Genomic DNA, 19,032 nt, shown 5'->3' on the forward strand with positions numbered 1-19,032 from the left:
CAGTGAGGGGTCAGTCCACAGCCATAACCACTGCGCAGCATATCCTCTTTAAGAAAGGCAGATGCTATTGGCGCCTGGGTGGCTCAATCGGTTAAGCATCTGCCTTTGGCTCAGGTCATGATCCTGGGGTCCTGGAATCAAGCCCCATGTGGGGTTCTCTGCTCAGACAGGAATCTGTTTCTCCCTCCACCCCTCCCCACTCGTGCTCTTTCACTCACTCTCTCAAATAAATAAATTCTTTTTAAAAAAAAGAAAGAAAGAAAGTCAGATGCCTTGCACTCTAGGCCCAGCCTTGACACAGTTCTGATCTGAGCCAGGAGAGGCAGAATTACAGGCCCAAACCAATGACACTCAACTCTCACATCAGCTAGAGTGTAGACACCAAGGTGATAGAAGGTAAGAAGTAGAAGGAGTGATTCTGTGATTCCATTCAGTGGCATTTCCTAGCACAAGTTCAGGCTGCATGCCCCCCACAAATGACAACCTCTATTGCAGCTGTTCCCAAAGCATGGTGTGGGAACCCCTGGGGTTTCCTAAGACCATTTCAGGTGGTCTACAAGGTCAAAGACTTTCACCATAGTACAGGCTGAATCATGGTTCCTAAATATTATTACCTTTTATTGGCAAAAACAAAAACAAAAACCCTTTGCAGATGTGATCAATTTCTAGATCTTGGGGGGAGACTATCCTGGATTAGGATTCAGTCACAAGGGTCCCTGTCAGAGCGAGACAGGGGGAGACAGGATACAGAACAGGAGACCATGATACAACACAAAAGCCCACTGGAAGGATGCACTTTGAACATGAAGGAAGGTGCCACAAGCCAAGGCGTGCAGACAGCCACCCAAAGCAGAAAGAGGCAAGGAAATGGATTTTCCTCTGCACAAGACCAGCCCTGCCAACACCTCACTTTTAGCTTTGCAAGACTCATTTCAGACTTTCAACCTCCAAAACTGTAAGATAATAGATATATACTATGTTAAGCCACTACATTGTAGTAATTGGGTACAGTGGTAACAATGAATAAAGACATTATGTGCCTTTTCCACACATTCTCTCACATGTATTCCAGGAATCTTCCAGGGGCTACACGATGTGTGATATCCCAAAGAACTGAACGTGAAGCAGATAGGAGACGTCAGATGTCTTCTATTGAGAAAGAGCTCGGCAAAAAGGAAAAATGCGCCACTCTTCTCACGAAGCTTCTGGTTTTGGAAAACCTACTTATTTTTCATCAAAATACATGACTGAGTTTGACATGAAATGAGTTTCTTATTGAAATTTTAAGTAGGTGATTGAATACATATTTTAAACTTATCTCAGGTTTAAGTTCAAATCCAGGCTATACTGATAGCTTCAGCTTACATAAACAAAAGGTCTTAAGGGTCCCCCATAATTGTTAAGCATGTCATGGTACTAAAATGTTTGGGTACAGGCGACTTGAAGCTGAAGGGCAGGGGAAGAGATGAGCCTGAGCTCCCCGGAGGTATGCACTGTTGGGGGAGGGGGGACGGCTCAGAGAACCAGGAAAACAAAATAAATGACAGAAGGGGAGGTTGGGGCCTCGAATCATCCCAGGAACGCTGATTCCCATCACCAGACAAAAGGCGAAGTTGTGCAACTGCCCCCTGTGTTTCACTTTCTATTTCCCCATTACTTAGTATTCTCCGTGCAGTTTCTGAGCTCCCAGTACGGAGCAGATACATAGGAAGCGGGAGGGGGAGGGGGGAGAAGAAAACAGAAACTAGGCGGTGTGATAAGGAACAGGAAGAAAACCTAAGTGACAGAGGGAGTTTCTTTTTACTGAAAAAACACAAACAAAACCCAGAACCAAAGGTGGGCGTGAATCCCAGCACTTACCCCCACTGGTATAACTGTAGGAGGATCTGGATGGCTTCATCGTACTTTCTGATGGCCAGGGAGAAGTTGCCGTTCTTCAGGACCTGGTTGCCAGACTCTTTCAGCAGCTGGGCATAAGCTGTGGGGTCCATCCTGCGAGGAGACGGAGGTAAGGCTCACTGCCTGCCCCGGCTTGGGGCCGTCTCCCTTCACATCTGCATTGCTAGGAGTCTACAGAGGCCGTCTGTGTGCTCTGGCCCCACCCACCTGCCGAGAGCACATCCTGACAACGCCCCTCACCACCAGGGGACCAGACAGGGCTTCTGATGAGACCATTTCTTCCTCAGTTCTTTTCTGACCTGGGAGGCAGCGGCCAGAGCCGTCCCGTGGACTCTGTGTTAATGATCAGCCAGGCCCTGAGGGGAGAGGAGGCTGCCAAGCAGGAGACAAGTCGCACTTCGCCGGTAGCGTGCTCCCCAGAAGCGGCAGCCATCCCCCAAACGGGCACTATTGCTCCTTTCTCATTTACCCATACAGCCAGGAGGAGACATCGTCCCCGTGGTTCAGATGAGGAAACTGAGGCTCGCAGAGCGTCAGTCACTCTGCCCAAGCATCTATCTGCTAATGGCATTCCCCGGTTCTGACCTCACGTCCAAGTTTCTGCTCGTGACACCTGCATCACATCACCCACCAGTACCAAAACTCAGTGGGTGGTCCTTCCATTCCCTTGGGAAGGGGAAAAGAGAGGGGAAGGACAGTTCTAAAGACCTCCATATTCGAGGGGCTAGGACACAAGGCTAGGACACAATCGCTGTCTCTCCTGTTCTCCTTCCTTCCTAAAACACTATAAAATAAGCCTCAGAGTATTTGTCCCTCAGATTGCTTCTTGCAGGTCATGACTTCTTGTCTTACTCATTCTGTAGCCTCACAGACTAGCATATAACAGGCACTTAAATATTTGTGGCATAACAGGGGTGCCTGGGTGGCTCAGTGGATTAAGCCTTTGCCTTCGGCTCAGGTCCATGATCCCAGGGTCCTGGGATGGAGCCCCACATCAGGCTCTCTGCTCAGCAGGGAGCCTGCTTCTCCCTCTCTATCTGCCTGTCTCTCTGCCTACTTGTGATTTCTCTCTGTGTCAAATAAATAAATAAATAAAATCTTTAAAAATAATATTTGTGGCGTAACAGATGTGAAGGCAGGACCCAGAAGGTTGACTGTTCCTGATTCTCTCTGGGATGGCCTGGAGAGTCGGAGACAAGTGCCCAGGGCCCTACCTGCCCGTGGAGCCCAGGAGTGTTTGCTGGGCAAAGGTAGTAGAAAGGAGGGTATCTAGGGAAGCCTTGAGAAGCAGCGCCAAGCAGAGGAAATCTGGACTCAGAAGAGATGCCCCTTGGGATCTCCTCCTCCCAGGGTGGGCAGTGGGGAAGGGGAGTCTGAAATATGAATGAGGACAATTCAGGGGTTTACATGGGCCATATACCTGGGAGTGAGGGGTCATACAATCTATAGGGGGGGTATTATTGACTTTAGGTAATGACTCTTTTTATTTTTATCACTTTAAATCTTGGTGAGGGGTTTTGGGACAGGGAAAGCAGATCCAACGAGATGTAAGTGGTGGCCTATTTTAAACCCATATGAGCTTATCAAGGATGGGGTTTTGGAACGGCATTACGTCCCTCAGCCAGAACTGAATCTGAATGAGGCTCATGGTTCCTAAACAAGTCAGAGTACAAAATTCCACCTATACCTGCCATTAAATCACCTCTCAATTTCATGACTCGAATTTACATAAGATGACTGAGTTGAACATGAAAAAATGTTCAAGAGTTGATTGGCTACAGATAAAAATATGTTTCTCTTCTGAGTGTTGTCAGCTGTCTGTCCAGTTTTTTACACTGGCCATGACCAAACAACTAGGAAAAAGAAATCACCATTAACAACTAACAAAGATTAGTGTGCCTCTTTTGGGCCCCCTGCTCAGCGGGGAGCCTGCTTCTCCCTCTCCCTCTGCCACTTCCCCTTCTTGTGCTCTCCTACTCTCTCCCTCCCTCTCTCTCTCAAATAAATTTATAAATAAAATCTTTTAAAAAATAATATGCCTCTTTTAATTTTTTTATAACGTAATCTCTATGCTCAAGGTAGAGCTCGAACTCATGAGCCCAAGGTCAAGATTTGCATACTCTACCATCTGAAGCAGACTAACACCCCAATATGCCTCTTTTAGAAATACTTTTCCACTGCAAGAAAAGGCTGAATTTGTCCTAAATGTGTAAGGCCCTAAACACAAAATCCACACAGAAATACAAGTAATTTCTAAGTATGTGGAGAGTGGATAAGCAGGGTCTGCCTCACTGGTGAGCAAAGAAATGAAGAATTACAACAGCAACGTATCACTGGAAAATACTTCCAAAAATGACCCCTAATTTTGGGGGCTGTTATATGCTGCTTACAGGGGAAATATACCACATCGTGGATAGATTTAGACTCCTGGATGTTTGCCACAGTGAAAAAGTGGAAATAACCCTAAATATCCTATAACTCATAATGGATTTGAATTGGTTATAGAATAGCCATGTGGTAGAACACCACAGAGCTATTTCAAAAATCATGTTGTAAAAGAATATTTAATGATTGGCTAAGTTAGTAAATGAAAAGTACATAATTAGGTGTATAATCCCAAATTGAAATTTTTTAAGGATTTTATTTATTTAGTTGAGAGAACATGAGAGAGAGAGAGCCCAAGCAGGGGCAGAGGGAGAGGGAAAAGCAGATTCCCCACTGAGCAGGGAGCCCAATGCAGGGCTTGATCCCAGGACCCCCAGATCATGACCTGAGCCAAAGGCAGACACTTAACCAACTGAACCATCCAAGCACCCCCCAAATTGAATTTTAAACACATATAATATATTGAAAATATGCCAAAATGTTAACTAACAGCCACACCATTGGGATTAGGCAGGTTTTTAATTTTCTTTCTTATGCTTTTCTGAATTTTCAGCTGTTTGACAATGGACAACATTAATAATCAGAACATAAATGTTATTAAAGTGAGGGTTTAATTGAAGAACTCAATTAAAGAACTCTTTAAGGGCTTAACTGAAGAACTCAAACACAAAACATTTCCACTGTATTTACAAATACAATAAAAACTATCCAAGTCAGAATTTGGGGCTTTTTCATACTCCTCTAGACACCAAGAGTGAGTTCTTAATGTTAGGTGAGCAAACATCAAAGGCATTCCTTCACTTGTTTCTGCTTTTTCTTGGTAAAATCACGTCACAGGAAATAGGGGGATTGCCAACCACCCAGAAGGCTTTTTGTTTCTTAATAGGAATTATTGGCAGTCACATTCTCATTATAGGAAAGAATGCTTTACATCTCTTCCTTAGAACACAGAGGACTCAGTTGTCAAAACTTTTCTTTTTTTAACAACTGGTCCATCTATTTATAAGATGAAATTGTTGAATACAAGTGGTAATGACAATGTGCTTGACGGCCAATAGGTACTGAGCACCTACTATGCGCTTTATGTCAATCATCCCACTCTATTCTTACAAGAAAGCCCATGAAGTAGTCATGATTGTCCCTTCTTGACATACAGGAAAACTGGGGCTACTTGCCACAGAAGGTGGTGGCGCTAAAATTCAAACCCAGGTGGTGTGACTTTAAACTATACCCTGGGAGCACTTGGGTGGCTCCATCTGTTATGCGTCTGCCTTCCGCTCAGGTCATGATCCCATGGTCCTGGGATGGAGCCCCATATCGGGCTCTCGGGCTCCCTGCTCGGTGGGAAGCCTGCTTCTCCCTCTCCCAATTTCCCTGCTTGTGTTGCCTCTCTCGCGTTCTCTGTCAAATAAATAAAATCTTTAAAAAAAAAAAAATAAATAAACAAAAAAACTATACTCTGAAAGGCCAAGACAGAGGCTCACAGGTCAGCACCCAGTCAGTCCCCAAGGCATGTGATGATTTGGCCGGTACCCAGCACTCACTTCCAGTTTTGTCAGTGGTATGAAAGCTAAGAGTAGATATGGTTTTACAGCTGTGTTGCTGGCTTTCAGTCACTTTCGCTGTGTCCCTATCAGAATTAGGGGTCTGGTTGGGGGGAGGCCTCATGCCCAAGGAAGTCAGAAGCAAGAAAAACACAAATGCACCCATTAGATTTCGAAACAAGAGACACAAACTGAGCAGACTCAGGTTGTTCAGTTTCAGATTGTTGTGGCTTTTATTGCTTGTGTATAAACACATGAAATTCTGTAACTGACTTATAGGAAAAGAGTGAAACCTGCAAACAGGGATGGGGTTGAGGCCACTAAAATGGACAAGGGAGGCTTCACCTTCATACATGATCTGAGTGCTACTCGAAATCTTCATAGAAAATTCACTTTCCTTGTTTTGAGGGGTTTTTTCTCCTTTTTTATTAAAATCCTTTCAAAAGACCCCAAAAGCTGTCAATGATCTAAGATGAACTCTGGAATCCTGAGGATAGAGATAGTTCCAAACTGAGACCAGGGAAAACAGTTCTGATAACTGACTCCTTCTTACTCCCCACAGGGGAGAAGGCAGCCACAGATGGTATGGGATAAAAATCCAAAGTCAGAAGGCACCTGGTGGCTCAGTTAAGCACCTGACTCTTGGTTTCAGCTTAGGTCTTGATCTCAGGGTTGTGAGTTCAAGCCCCATGTCAGGTTCTGTGCTGAGCAGGGAGCCTACTTAAAGAAAGAAAAAAGAAAAGAAAAGAAAAAAGAAAAGAAAGGAAAGGAAAGGAAAGGAAAGGAAAGGAAAGGAAAGGAAAGGAAAGGAAAGGAAAAGAAAAGAAAAGAAAAGAGAAATCCAAAGTCAGAACTCATTCTGGGGACTCCAAATTGTTTTCTTTGCCTTTCTTTTTTCCTGAGGGAATGGGTGTAAATGTGGAAGAAGCATAGAGGTTTTCTTAAGAAACTCACATTTTTTTTCAAAAGACCTGTGGAAAAGCATGAAGTGTTGGGCCCAAGCTTTTCCTACTTGGGTGTTTTAAATAGAACAAGAAAGACCAGACCATTGTGTTGCCTCCCCTCCCCCAATCTAAGCTGTCTCACCAGCCTGCCCTAACCGACCAAAGCCCAGCTCAGTGGCCTGCCATAAACCCTGGGTTGTACCAATCTAGCCAGTCCCCTTAATCTACCAACTTTAAATTATTCCACCTCAATTTATAGCCTCATTTACCCCCAACTACATGTACACCCAAGTCAAGACGGTGATCTGAAAACCAGTTGACTAGTCCAGCTCCAAACTGCCCTTGTAAAATTTATATCCTAAAAGCCATATTCCCAAAAAAAAGTAAACACCATAAGTAACTATCTTCCTAATATGTAGGGTCTCTTGATTGCTTTTAAATCTATGCCCCTTTTGATGAAATTTTCACTTACTCACCCAACATATTTCTGCCTCTCAAGAGGATCTAGAACTTTCAAAATATTCCAACTTTAATAGTGACAGAGAATTTACCCTGTGCTAGGCACTGTCCTGGGCATCGGGGGTTTGATGGTGAAAGGACCACCACTATCCCACCCTCAAGAAGTGTATTGTCTGTGAGGGAGATGAACATTAAATAAATAATCACACAAATATTATAGCTGATGGAATTTTCTTCTGGAGCAGAAAAAGTAGAGAGTATAAGAAAGCACATAAAAGGAGCATATAACTTTAGAACGTGGGGGCAAACAGGTCTCACTTGAAAGTGACATTTAAGCCAAGATCCAAAAAATGAGTAGTTGGCCCAGTGAAGAGTAGGGCAAGGGGAACGGTATATGCAAAGTCCCTGAGCTTCACAGTTCAAGAAGTGCCACGGGGTAGGGAACAGAAGTAAGGCTGGGGAGGCGGTAATGGCTGCCAGGAGATGGACAACCTGGGACCATGAAGGCCATCCGAGGGCTCTAGAATTCATCTTAAATGCAACTGGGAAAGCAGCACTGTCCATTACAACTTTCTATGATGACAGGAATCTTCTGCTCTATACTATCCAATACAGTAGCCACTAGCCACGTGCGGCTATTACACCTTTGAAATGTGGCTGGTCCAACTGAAGAACTGAATTGTTTATTTAATTTTCACCAACTTTAATGAATACAGCCACAGGTGACCCGTGGCTGCCATGTTGGACAGTACAGAGGTAGAGGGTTGTGAGCGGGGGATTAATAAAAACTAACTGCCTCATGCTGGCTGCAGGCAAGATGGAGAGAAACGGGCCACTGTAAGACACAGTCAGGAGGCAGACAGACTCCATGGGAGGAAATCACCGGGAACGTCAACACCAAAGTTTTAGTCAAATCTGACCTTGCATTACAGAAATAGAAGCTCCGGTTTCAAACATAAATACATGTAATGTTGAATTATCTTCTACACACACACAGCCTAGCCCCTGAGGAGAGCCATTCTGAGGACACTGAATCAGATGGTATCTGATCTGTGAAGCACACAATTTAGGGAAATACACAAAAGCCTAAAGATGGGTCATCTGTGACAATCAGGGTTGTACCACGTAGAAATATATTCTGTAGTGGAAAAAAAGAAGTACCTAGAGAAAATTTTCTCTACCACTTTAAAATGTTTTTATACGGGCATCTGAGTGGCTCAGTAGGTTAAGCATCTGCTTCGGCTCAGATTAGAATCCCAGAGTCCTGGGATCGAGCCTCGAGTCAGGTTCCTTGCTCAGTGGAGAGATTGCTTCTCCGTCTCCTTCTGCCACTCCCCCTGTTTGTGCTCTTTCGCTCCCTCTAATAAATAAATAAATTTTTAAAAAAATAAATAAAATGTTTTTATAAAACTTACTAATTTTTAAAGGATGATACTAATGTGAGAGCAGGCAGGCCAGCAGAACAAAACAGAATACCCAGAAACAAATACATTCTATGAAAAAATTCCACATGTGATAAAGATGACTTTTTAATGGATAGGAAAAGAATGAATCGGTTTGGTACAACGGGCTATATATCTGGAACGTAGTAGCCCAAACAGGAAACACACACACCCCTCGCAAAAATGTCTGTGCCCCAAAGCCCAGAACCTGTGAATGCAAAAGGGGCTCTGTAGATGTAATTAAGATTACAGGCCTTTGGATAAGGATATCATCCTGGATTCCCTGGGAGAACACAGCCTGATCATATGAACACTGAAAAGCAGACAACCTTCTCTGGCTGGAGTCAAGAAGATGCTGGAAGAAGGCAAGAGAGATGCAGCAGAAAATGTGAAACTTGAGAACCTCCAGACTCATCACTGACTGCCTCGACGATGGAGAGGCAATTTCAAGAGGAAGGCAGGTGGCCCTGGAACCTGAGAGAGGCCCTTGCGTGACAGTCAATGAGGGCCCAGGGCCCTCAACGCTACTGCTGCGAGGAGCTGGGTGCCGCCAACAATGTGAATGAGCCTAGAAGGTACTTCTTCGCAGATCCATCCAGGAAGAGCCCAGCCAGCCAACACCTTGACTTCAGCCTTGTGGAACCTGCCCAGTTAACCCAGACTTCTGACCTCCCAACTGTGACCTAATTCATTTATGTGGCCACTAAGACTGTGGTCATTTGTTATGGCAGCAACAGAAAACCAATACAGATTGTGTAATAAACGGCACAGCAACATACAGAAACTTAAAAATAGTATGATGAGCAAAAGAAGCCAGACTCCAAAGAATGTCTACTGTGTGGTTCCACTTGGATGAAGTTCTAGAACTGGCAAATCTCAGAAAGCAGAACAGTGTTGCCTAGGGAGGGAAGGCTATTGACTGGAAAGGGGCATGATTGCACTTTTATGGAGAATGAGAATGTTCTATATTAAAGCTCACTGAACAGTACACGTAAAATCGGTACCTTTCATTACTTGCAAATATCTCACTTTTTTAAAAACCATTGAGAGAAGGAAACCATAAAGGCAGTGAGAGAAAATGTAGGTACAAATTTTAGATCATCTGCAACAACTTTAGGAGGAAATTTGAGAATACTGAACCAAGTGACACATACATACAGCCTCTGACCCAGCAATTCCATTTATTGAAACCAATCTTACAGACGGATTGCACACACCGGAAAGGGAAAATGTACAAGATTATTGACTTGCCAAGTTGTAATTATAAAAACTAGGACCAACATAAATGCCCATTAGCAGGAGATTGGTTTCATAAATTGTAGCGTAGCCCCCACAACAAAGTCTTACAAAAGTGAAAAATAAAAATAGAAAAAAAAAAACAAAGAATGAAGATGTTTTCTATGTACTGATCTGGGATAATCTCCAAAATATATTTGAAAAAAAAAATGCAGAATAGCATGTATACCACCTTACCTTTTGTACAAGTTTAAAAAAAAAATAGAGGGAAGAGTTGAATAAGAATTTATATTCGCATTTGCCTACATGTGCATAAAGAAGTTCCAGAAGGAAAAAAAGTTCTGGAAGGATCCACCAGAAATAAAATTATTTACCTTTATTGGGAGATGGGGCAGAGGGCTGAGTAGGGAGACCTACTCTCTCCTTTCCATGGAAACCTTTTATATTTTTGGATTCTTGAATTTGATAAATTAAAAAAAGTTTTAATGCAATGAAAAACACTGTATGTAATCTTCACACTCAAGAAGGCCATTCTAATGATAGCAAAAGCAGAAACCATAGACAAGAATTCATTAAAAATTAAAAGCTCTCAGGCGCCTGGGTGGCTCAGTGGGTTAAAGCCTCTGCCTTCGGCTCAGGTCATGATCCCAGAATCCTGGGATCAAGCCCTGCATCGGGCTCTCTGTGCCGCAGGGAGCCTGCTTCCCTTCCTCTCTCTCTCTCTGTGCTTCTCTGCCTACTTGTGATCTCTGTCTATCAAATAAATAAATAAAATCTTTAAAAAAAAATTAAAAGCTCTTGTACATCAAAAAGCCCCCAAAACACCCAGAGTCAGTGAGATGATGGGTGGAGAGTCACACATAGAGCTGATGGCCAGGTAAAGTGGGGGTCGTCTGTCTAGGGGGAAAAATGCACATACTTCCCCGCTAGTTCACTAAATGGGTGTGTATTCTACAAACATGTTTCTTTCACGTACCTGAGAATATTAACTGCCTTTCCCTTTGTGAAAGCAGAACTGCGATACTGATCCAAAAGTCTGATAAGTGGAGACCTTTATACAAAGAAAGGTATGGCTGACTGCAGACCACGATACAGTTGTTAAAACCATGAAGCTGATCCAAGTAAGAGGAAGCCATGTCAAGATGCACAACAAATGTGGATAAAGCAACCTGGAGACCAATTTGTAGAGGTACTTGGGGAGCTTAAGGGTGTGTGTGTGGGGGGGGGGGGGGTATGTGGGTGTGGGAGTGTGTGTATGTGTGTACACACTTGACCTACTGAAAGAATTTCTGGAAGGCCTTAAGAAGCAAACAAGAGCGGGAGAGCAGGTCTCCCCATTCCCCAACAATGACAGAATGAACTTCTGTTGAGGTAAGTCACCCAGGACGTGGTCATTTGTTCTTGTAGCCCTAGGAAATGAAGGTGACACCTCTCTGAATATGCTCAGAGAACCATATGCATAGAAAGGACTTAATAAAGTGAGGCCTTTATTATCAGAAAGACCTCACTTTATTAAGAACTAAAATTTCTGGAGCAAGGAAGCCAAGGCTCAAAGGTTCAGGGGCCTGACCACAGTCCCACTGTAGTGAGCACCAGAGCTGAAACCCAGGCTGACTTCCCAGCCTCCACCTTGGCCCCACGGTCCACAGCACTGTTCGTGGGCAGGAAAGCAGAAACCAAAAGCCAAGTCTTGCCCCTGGTCTGCGAAGGTTCTGGTTAATGGTACTGGCCGTGACGACCTCTGTAGGTTATTTGAGTGTAATTCCTGCAACATTTACAGAACCTTTGCTTTGTTTACCCAGCAAAGAGAAAATATTTGGTCAAAAACACAGGCCTAGTATTGGCCTGTTTTGACAGGGGTTCCCTGAAATTAAGAGTCAGTTAAACCGCTACAGCTGAGAAAATCTGAGCTTCCGGGCCTTCCTTGGATGAGAAGTGGGAAAGGGTCAGCACTGTAGCATCTGAAAATGGCCCCAAGCTTCCCCTACTGTGATGGTTCCTTTGAAAAGGAGGGCCCGCCTCCTGCTTACAGGCCCTCATAAACCCTTACCAGCTGGGCAGTCATCAGGGTGAGCACGCTCTGGGACGGCTGCTCTGCTCAGCTCTCCACAGAGGCCTGAGGGGAGGTGTGAGGTGCACAGAGGTAGGCCCCAGGGCACCCCCCACATGCTCTCTGTGCCAGACCTGCGGGCCAGAGTTTCCTGACAGAACACTTCCCTGGGACTTTTGAGTCAGAACTTTGGGAAGAGCCTCCTCTGGTAGTGGCAGCTGACGTAAGAGGCTCCAGAGGGGTACAGACTTACCCCCCACCCTCAGAAGAAGCCACTCTGGACTGAGAACATATAATACCTATACCCAGAGAGAGCAGAAGAGGGATTCCCTCCACATTCCCCTGCCTCTGAGCCCCAGCTACTTCCCTATCCCTTCCCTAGTTACTAAAGATATCAGCAACCTTCTAGAACTTTCCTCCTTTTACCTAAACAATTTGAGTTTTTATTTGCATCACTGGAAAGAAGGAAATGAGAGCGGCTTGCCCATTTCATCCTTCTCTGCAGGTTCACATTAGACAAAGGTCTATATCAGGGGTGTCCTACGCCCGCCCCACCCCAGACATCTCCACTCAGAGTAATCCTTCCTGCAGGGCCTAACAAGGCCTCAGACTCCTCCCCCCAGCATTCACTCTAGGTGGCTCACATCCATGCCCTAAATGAATCCTACGTGCCATTCCCAGTTGCACACCAAAGATTTGGGCCAAAAATCAACTTGTCCATCCAAACACAAACCCCGGAAGTGCGGTAACTAGGAAACAACAAGCTGAAGACCAGGCAACTGGTCCCCACCTCTCCTTCACCTTCATCATCCCTAAGAAGCACCCAGGCCCCAGAACAGCCGTCTCCAAGTCTGATTTGCACACACCCTCTAGAGACAGCTTCCCCATTGGTCTGGGTTACTACAGTGTTTGCCTTGTGATCTTCCCCCAGCCTCCCCCAGCTCCAGCTCAGCCTCCTCACCACCATTGGCGAGATGGTCCCCAAATCCATCCAGGAGCTCCCATCCCACCTCCTCTCGGGCATCATTCCCATGAAAGTTCCCAAAGGTTTCAGACCCTGTGTGCAGCTTTTATAAGGTTTAAAACTGTGAGTTATGGTCTACTGCCCTCGACATACATCTCCCACATAGCCTTTATGCTTCGCACCCAGTGCTAGGTTTTTCTGCTTTCCCCTGCAGACCAGACTCTTCAGGCAGAAACTAAGTCTTACCAAGTCTTATTATGCCTGCAATCAAGGGCTCAGCATTGTTAAATGAATAAATGACTTTCTGGCTATTTCTTTACTCATCAGATTAAGCTGGAGGAATGGGAAAGGAAGAAAGGTTCTGGAGTTTAATTTGAACTAGACAATTTCACTCCTGGTTTCAGATTTCTGACCATCTCCTAGAAAGCCAAGAATGTCAGCTGTTCCCTTGGAGAAGGACACACATTTAATAAAAAGCCAACCACCTAAAGGACAAACAAGAGACAACCAGATAAGTCCAACCAAAATCTGCAAAGCTGTTGGCTTCTTGGGGAAAACAAATTTATAAGCATCTGCTGCAAATTCAACAGACAAAACACAGGGCCATATATTCCCATGTGAAATTATATTCCTGGAAATTCAGAAATACTGAAAGCAAAGAAATCCTATAGATCAGTGGTTCCTAGACTTTTGGAACTGACAAACAAATATTTATGCACACAGAAAAGAAACTGAAGGGTCCCAAGGGGTCTGGGTGGCTCAGTCAGTTAAGTCTCCAACTCTTGATTTTGGCTCAGGTCATGATCTCAGGGTCCCGAGATAGGGACCAGCACCAGGCTCTGTGCTCAGTTTGAGATTCAATCTCCCTTTTCCTCTGCCCTTCCCCCCAGCTCACACATACACACAATCTCTCTCTCTAAAAAAAAAAAAAAAAAGAGAGAGAGAGAGAGAGAGAAAGAAAATGAAGAGAACCTAAATAGACTTGCCAACTCTTTATTTTACCAAATAAGAACACTTTTTAAAAGATTTTATTTATTTGACAGAGAGAGACAGCGAGAGAGAGAACACAAGCCAGGGGAGTGTGAGAGGGAGAAGCAGCTTCCCGCTGAACAGGAGGGAGCCCTATGTGGGACTCGATCCCAGGACCCTGGGATCAGAACTTGAGCCCAAGGCAGAAGCTTAACAACTGAGCCACCCAGGGATCCCAAGAACATTTTTTTTAAAAGCGTACCATCAGGGGACTCCTGGCCGGCTCAGTCACTAGAGCATGTGACTCTTGATCTCAGAGTCATGATTTCAAGCCCCACACTGGGCACAGTTTATTTTAAATTTTTTTAAGATTTTTGTTATTTATTCATTTGAGAGAAATACAGAGGCCGAGACAGAGAGAGCACAAGCAGGAGAAGAGGCAGAGTGAGAGGAAGAAGCAGACTCCCCGCTGAGCTGGGAGCCTGACATGGGGCCGGATCCTAGGACCTGGAGATCAGGACCTGGCGATCATGACCTGAGCCAAAGGCAGACGCCCAACTACCTGAGCCACCCAGGTGCCCCAATTTAAAAAAAATTTTAAAAGGCTTACCATCTACTGCCCCCATAATTTCACAAAAGAGGGGATTTTTTTAATTGCCCCCCCCAAAAAAGGAGAAAGAATGTAAACTCAGACTAAAGAATGCCATTCTTGCAAAAGGATGAACCAAGAGCCTTCCAGTACATTGTAGCTTTGGATGGTGTGCAGATAGAATGAGCTTGGAGAGCAGACATTCCAAATTCCTAAAATCACATCAGGTTCCTGGAAGGTACTCAAGAAATATTGCTAAGGGCAAAGATGGATCAATTACAACTCCTAGTTCTGAAGTGGGGTCCCAATCACTTGACCTCCCTCCCAGCTGGGAGCCCGTGATGGGCATGACTTCTCCTCAGTGTGTGCACAGACTAGCACCCTTCCATTTTGCTATTTGCATGAGAGTAATCTGAGGCAACCGTGTAATAACAGCTGAAATTTACTGAGAACTTATGATGTGCCAGGCCCTGTGCTAAGCCCTTCTTGGGCATTTTCTCATGGAACATCCCTAACAATGCTAGTGAGGGAGGTATGATTTTTACCCCAATAGTACAGGTCAGGAAACCGCTTTCATCAAGGGGAAGGGACTTCTCCAAGCAAGGTACAAATGCAAGTCTGATACCAAAATCTCTGTTCACAACTCTTTAGAGAAGATGGATGTAGAAAGGGTGAGAGTGATTGGAGGAAAACAGAAGGGATGGCCTTCAAAATTAAAATCAAGTTCAGGGACACCTGGCTGGCTCAGTCAGTACAGCAGGTGACTCCTGATCTCAGTTGCAAGTTCGAGCCCCACATTGGGATACAGATTACTTAAGAATAAAATCTAAAAAAATAAATAAATAAAGTCTCTATAAAAGCAAACCTGAAGGAAACTGAAAAGTGAGCATTCCACACTCTGCCTGAGGAAGGTAAGCATCAGCCAGCACAGGTCACTCACAAATCCTGACTCTGACTCAGGGTCTGTGCTAAATCCAGGCTCCCCAACAACTGCCACATTTCCCCTCAGTTAGCTTTCCCACTCTCTCTTCGAGCCCCTGGGAGCTAGAGATGGTTGTGAAGTCAAGGGAGCCCCCAGTGAGGACACAGGGCCCTCCTATGACAGCCCTTGGAAAATGGTGCTTTCTCATTCAAAGGAGAATTTGGAGTTTGATTACAAGAAGCCCTGTCATCTTCTCCTTCAGATCTACCCCCAAGCCTATCTTTAATCATTTAAATGCTAGTTTATGGCCCCCATTAGACCTCCCACCTTCAAAACCACAGTTGTCTGCTTCCGCCTCAATCTGGAAGGCAAGACAAAGCCAGCAGAGGGTTAGAACACCATCCACTGCAGCCTGGGGAAGGGCCCAGAGGTGCCCAGGAGCTCCCCATAAACAAAACAGTCTCCCCCAGGCAGGGACCCTGAAAGGCACACCTGGTGAAGGGAGGTCCCTTAGCAGTGCTAGGAGGATCTGAGTTCTAGTCTCACCTCTAACGCCCTTTGACAGATTCCTGAAACACAGGGAACTTGAACTTGGCCTTGAAAAAAGTATGAATTTTGGCCAACCTGAACAATTATTCATCCACAGTCTCAGCCTTCTAAATAAAACAGAGTTACACACACACACACACACACACACACACACACACACACATACACTCTTCATCTTAGCTTTCCAGTATTCTCCAACCCAATATGCCTACCATGTTGTAGCCACATAACCCTAAATTCTTCTGGCTCCCTCCCTCTCATATGCTTCTGCAGTGCTGAAGCTAATGCCAGAAAGAGAATATAAAGATATGAGTGTGTCCTCCTCGTATGAGAAATGCCAAAAATGTGAGATTGAGTCAAACTTTACCTATTTGAGGCCCGGTACCACATAAGCCTAGGAAAACAGGGACAGCACCACCTCTATGACTGGACTCTCTGTTTCCTCCGTTGGTCAACACTCATGAGCTGCCTAATGCATGCCGTAACGCTGCAGGATGCCTGGGATGCATGGATGAGTGCAACCGACCAAAACATGGCTGCCCAGAAGCTTACATTCCGGTGCAGGGACGTCTGTAAAATGGGGATTGCTCATAGTCCTTCCACAACAATCACCAAAGAGAATATCTGAAACATACCCTATGTAAATCCTGGCTCCACTTCAACTGTTATTATTATTATTACTATTATTATATCAATCTTTAGAGTCTAAGCCCTTTTGCTTACTGTTATTCATGATAAGAAGCTGTTTCTTTTACCTGGACTGTCTCTCTCTCCCTCCTGGCACCCCTTGGTCTGCCCACTGGAAGTTCTCTCCGTCTGCCCAGACATGGTTCAACACTAACCTGCCCTACTTCCTCCTGGGAAGGATTCAGGAGCTGGCAACTGTCATAGTGTGTCTGTCTACATCTCCACGGATGCCTCCTCACGGGTCTGCCTGGCATGAACTTTGTTCTAGTGTCACAAGAAGCACCTCTGGCTCATATCTTTACGTCCTCCAGAGGCCAACGGAGGGCCCTCAGTCTATGAGGAGAACTGACTTGGACAGTGAAGAGCAAAAAGAGGGGAGAATAGGTAAGACCCTGAGGGGAGAAGAAAGGGCCTATCAGAGAGAAAGTCTGAGGGCCAGACTATAAGGACTCTTGGTCCCTGGCCAATAAGTTTAGACTTGAGTGAGCCCTCAAAAGTACCAATTTTTGAGCCTCCAGGGAGAGTGGACCCCAAAGGACAGAAGATGAGCTGGCCCAAAGGTGAGGAGCCCTGGAGGCCACAGCTGAATATGAAGCTCATTCCCGTTCAAGGCTGTGAGCCAAGTGTTCCTGTCACAGGGAGTGAAACTGCCCAGTATGACACTAATTCTCTGTATTTCCTGTATTGTGTCATGCTGGCCTGGCTTCCCCCAAAATATCATCAGCATTTCCCAGGGTTAGCAATCTTGTTCCCTTTCTGAATGCTATCCATTGATAGGAGGACCCAGTGCTTCAAAATAAAAACATCTCACATCCCAGTCTAAGTGGTGTTAGAACTTTAACACAGACACAGCCAAATTTAGACGTGGCCTGCTTCTGAAAGACAGAGCGTCCCATCAGCTTGCCAGGCTCACAAAAGCTCAGGTAAACACGTCATGGTGAGTGCAGGTGGACACTGATAGTGACCAGGCAAAAGATGGAGTCAGTTCAGGTAAACTGGGTCCAAGGTACCACAGGTAAGGCTCAGTCAGCTTTCCAGATATTCAACAAGAACAAGGAAACAAGACACTGCTTACATATGAATGTTGAGACCAAGAAAAATGTCTGGTCAGGCAGAATGGACAACCACACTGACCAAAAGAACACTGCTCTTGGTTTGGGCACTGTGACATTTTGGGGTCCCAACATGTCTGTTTACCTGGTTCAATCCTTTTAAGTTTAAACCTGAACGTTCCCCCCACCACTGCCACTGTCCCCATCATCAATCTCTGCTTTAACTTGAAGTGTCATCTTGGCTAAGGAAACCGTCCGTTTCCCCAAGTTCCTCTTTCTTGTAAAGATTTGTTATAACAAGGAATTGATGGCTGTAAGAACTTCAGGCTTCCCCCCAAGGAAACTTGTTACCAAAGCCATGAGCCCATGTGTCACTGACTGGAAAACCAGAGGCAAGCCAGTGTCAGCTCCACTTCCCCAACTGGAAAGGCAAAGGAGAGCTTAGTCCTCAAGGTCAAATGAAACAATGCCATACTCTCTACAATGGCCGGAGGCCCACACCCCAACCTCCACTCCAGTTCTTAAAAACATCCAGAGGGTCACTTTACCTTCCTCAAAAACAGGACCTTCAGGCTCCACTTTAGCTACTAAAAAATCTGCAGTAGTGTATGATCTCTCTTACATGCAGAATCTTTAAAAAAAAAAAAAATCTCATAGATACAGAGAATAGATCGGAGGTTGCCAGAGGTGGGTAAGGAGGATGGGAGAAATGGTTTCTATTTATCAAATAGAAAATTCAAAAAAGAACATAACTGATCTGACTTTGCATACCTTACTCTGGAGAAAAGACTTTCATTTATTTTATTTTTGTTTTCCATCATCCAATTAACTCTTAACACGCATATGTACAAAATGCTGTTACCCATTCTATGAACAGAAAAGGATTCACAGGTGTCTAAGACATGGTCTCCACCTTCAATACAATTTTAAATCTTATTTGACAATTAGTGAGGCTATACAGGTAGCATATGATAAATGCCAAAATATAAGGAAAGCCCTTAAAATAGTGACTAGGATATGGCAGATATTCGCCAAATGTTTTGACAAAAAAAGTATATGTGTAAAATGATTTTTAAAGCATTTGTCTTTGGTAGCTAGAGAGGATAAAAGGAAGGTGGTACTATAGTCCGGAAAACTCCTCTGTGACATTTTTCTAGTGACAGCTAAGTCTATGAGATGAAAGATGGGGCCATACCTTAAGTGAACCTAACATTAAAAAAATAAATAAATAAATAAAGTCAGCAGCTATAGACCCAAAAAGAGGGAGAGGGGCAGTGATCCCGAGAGATGGGAAATAAATGAGGGGTAATCTTGGGGTGCCTGGGTGGCTTAGTCAGTTAA

At 44.7% G+C, this 19,032-nt stretch overlaps 1 protein-coding gene across 1 annotated transcript in view; it reads right to left on the bottom strand.

The window, feature by feature from the left end:
• LOC111159037 (tetratricopeptide repeat and ankyrin repeat containing 1) overlaps window positions 1-19,032 on the bottom strand; it is a 98,065-nt gene that overhangs the window by 76,184 nt on the left and 2,849 nt on the right. The window contains exon 2 of the mRNA XM_022521406.1: window positions 1,861-1,992. Within this exon, the coding sequence (XP_022377114.1) occupies window positions 1,861-1,992 (132 nt within the window). The remainder of the gene's footprint in view (window positions 1-1,860; window positions 1,993-19,032) is intronic.

The sequence above is a fragment of the Enhydra lutris genome, unplaced genomic scaffold, assembly GCF_002288905.1.
Source record: "Enhydra lutris kenyoni isolate GAN:26980312 unplaced genomic scaffold, ASM228890v2 scaffoldscaffold66, whole genome shotgun sequence".
In the NCBI taxonomy this organism is placed as follows: Eukaryota; Metazoa; Chordata; class Mammalia; order Carnivora; family Mustelidae; genus Enhydra; species Enhydra lutris.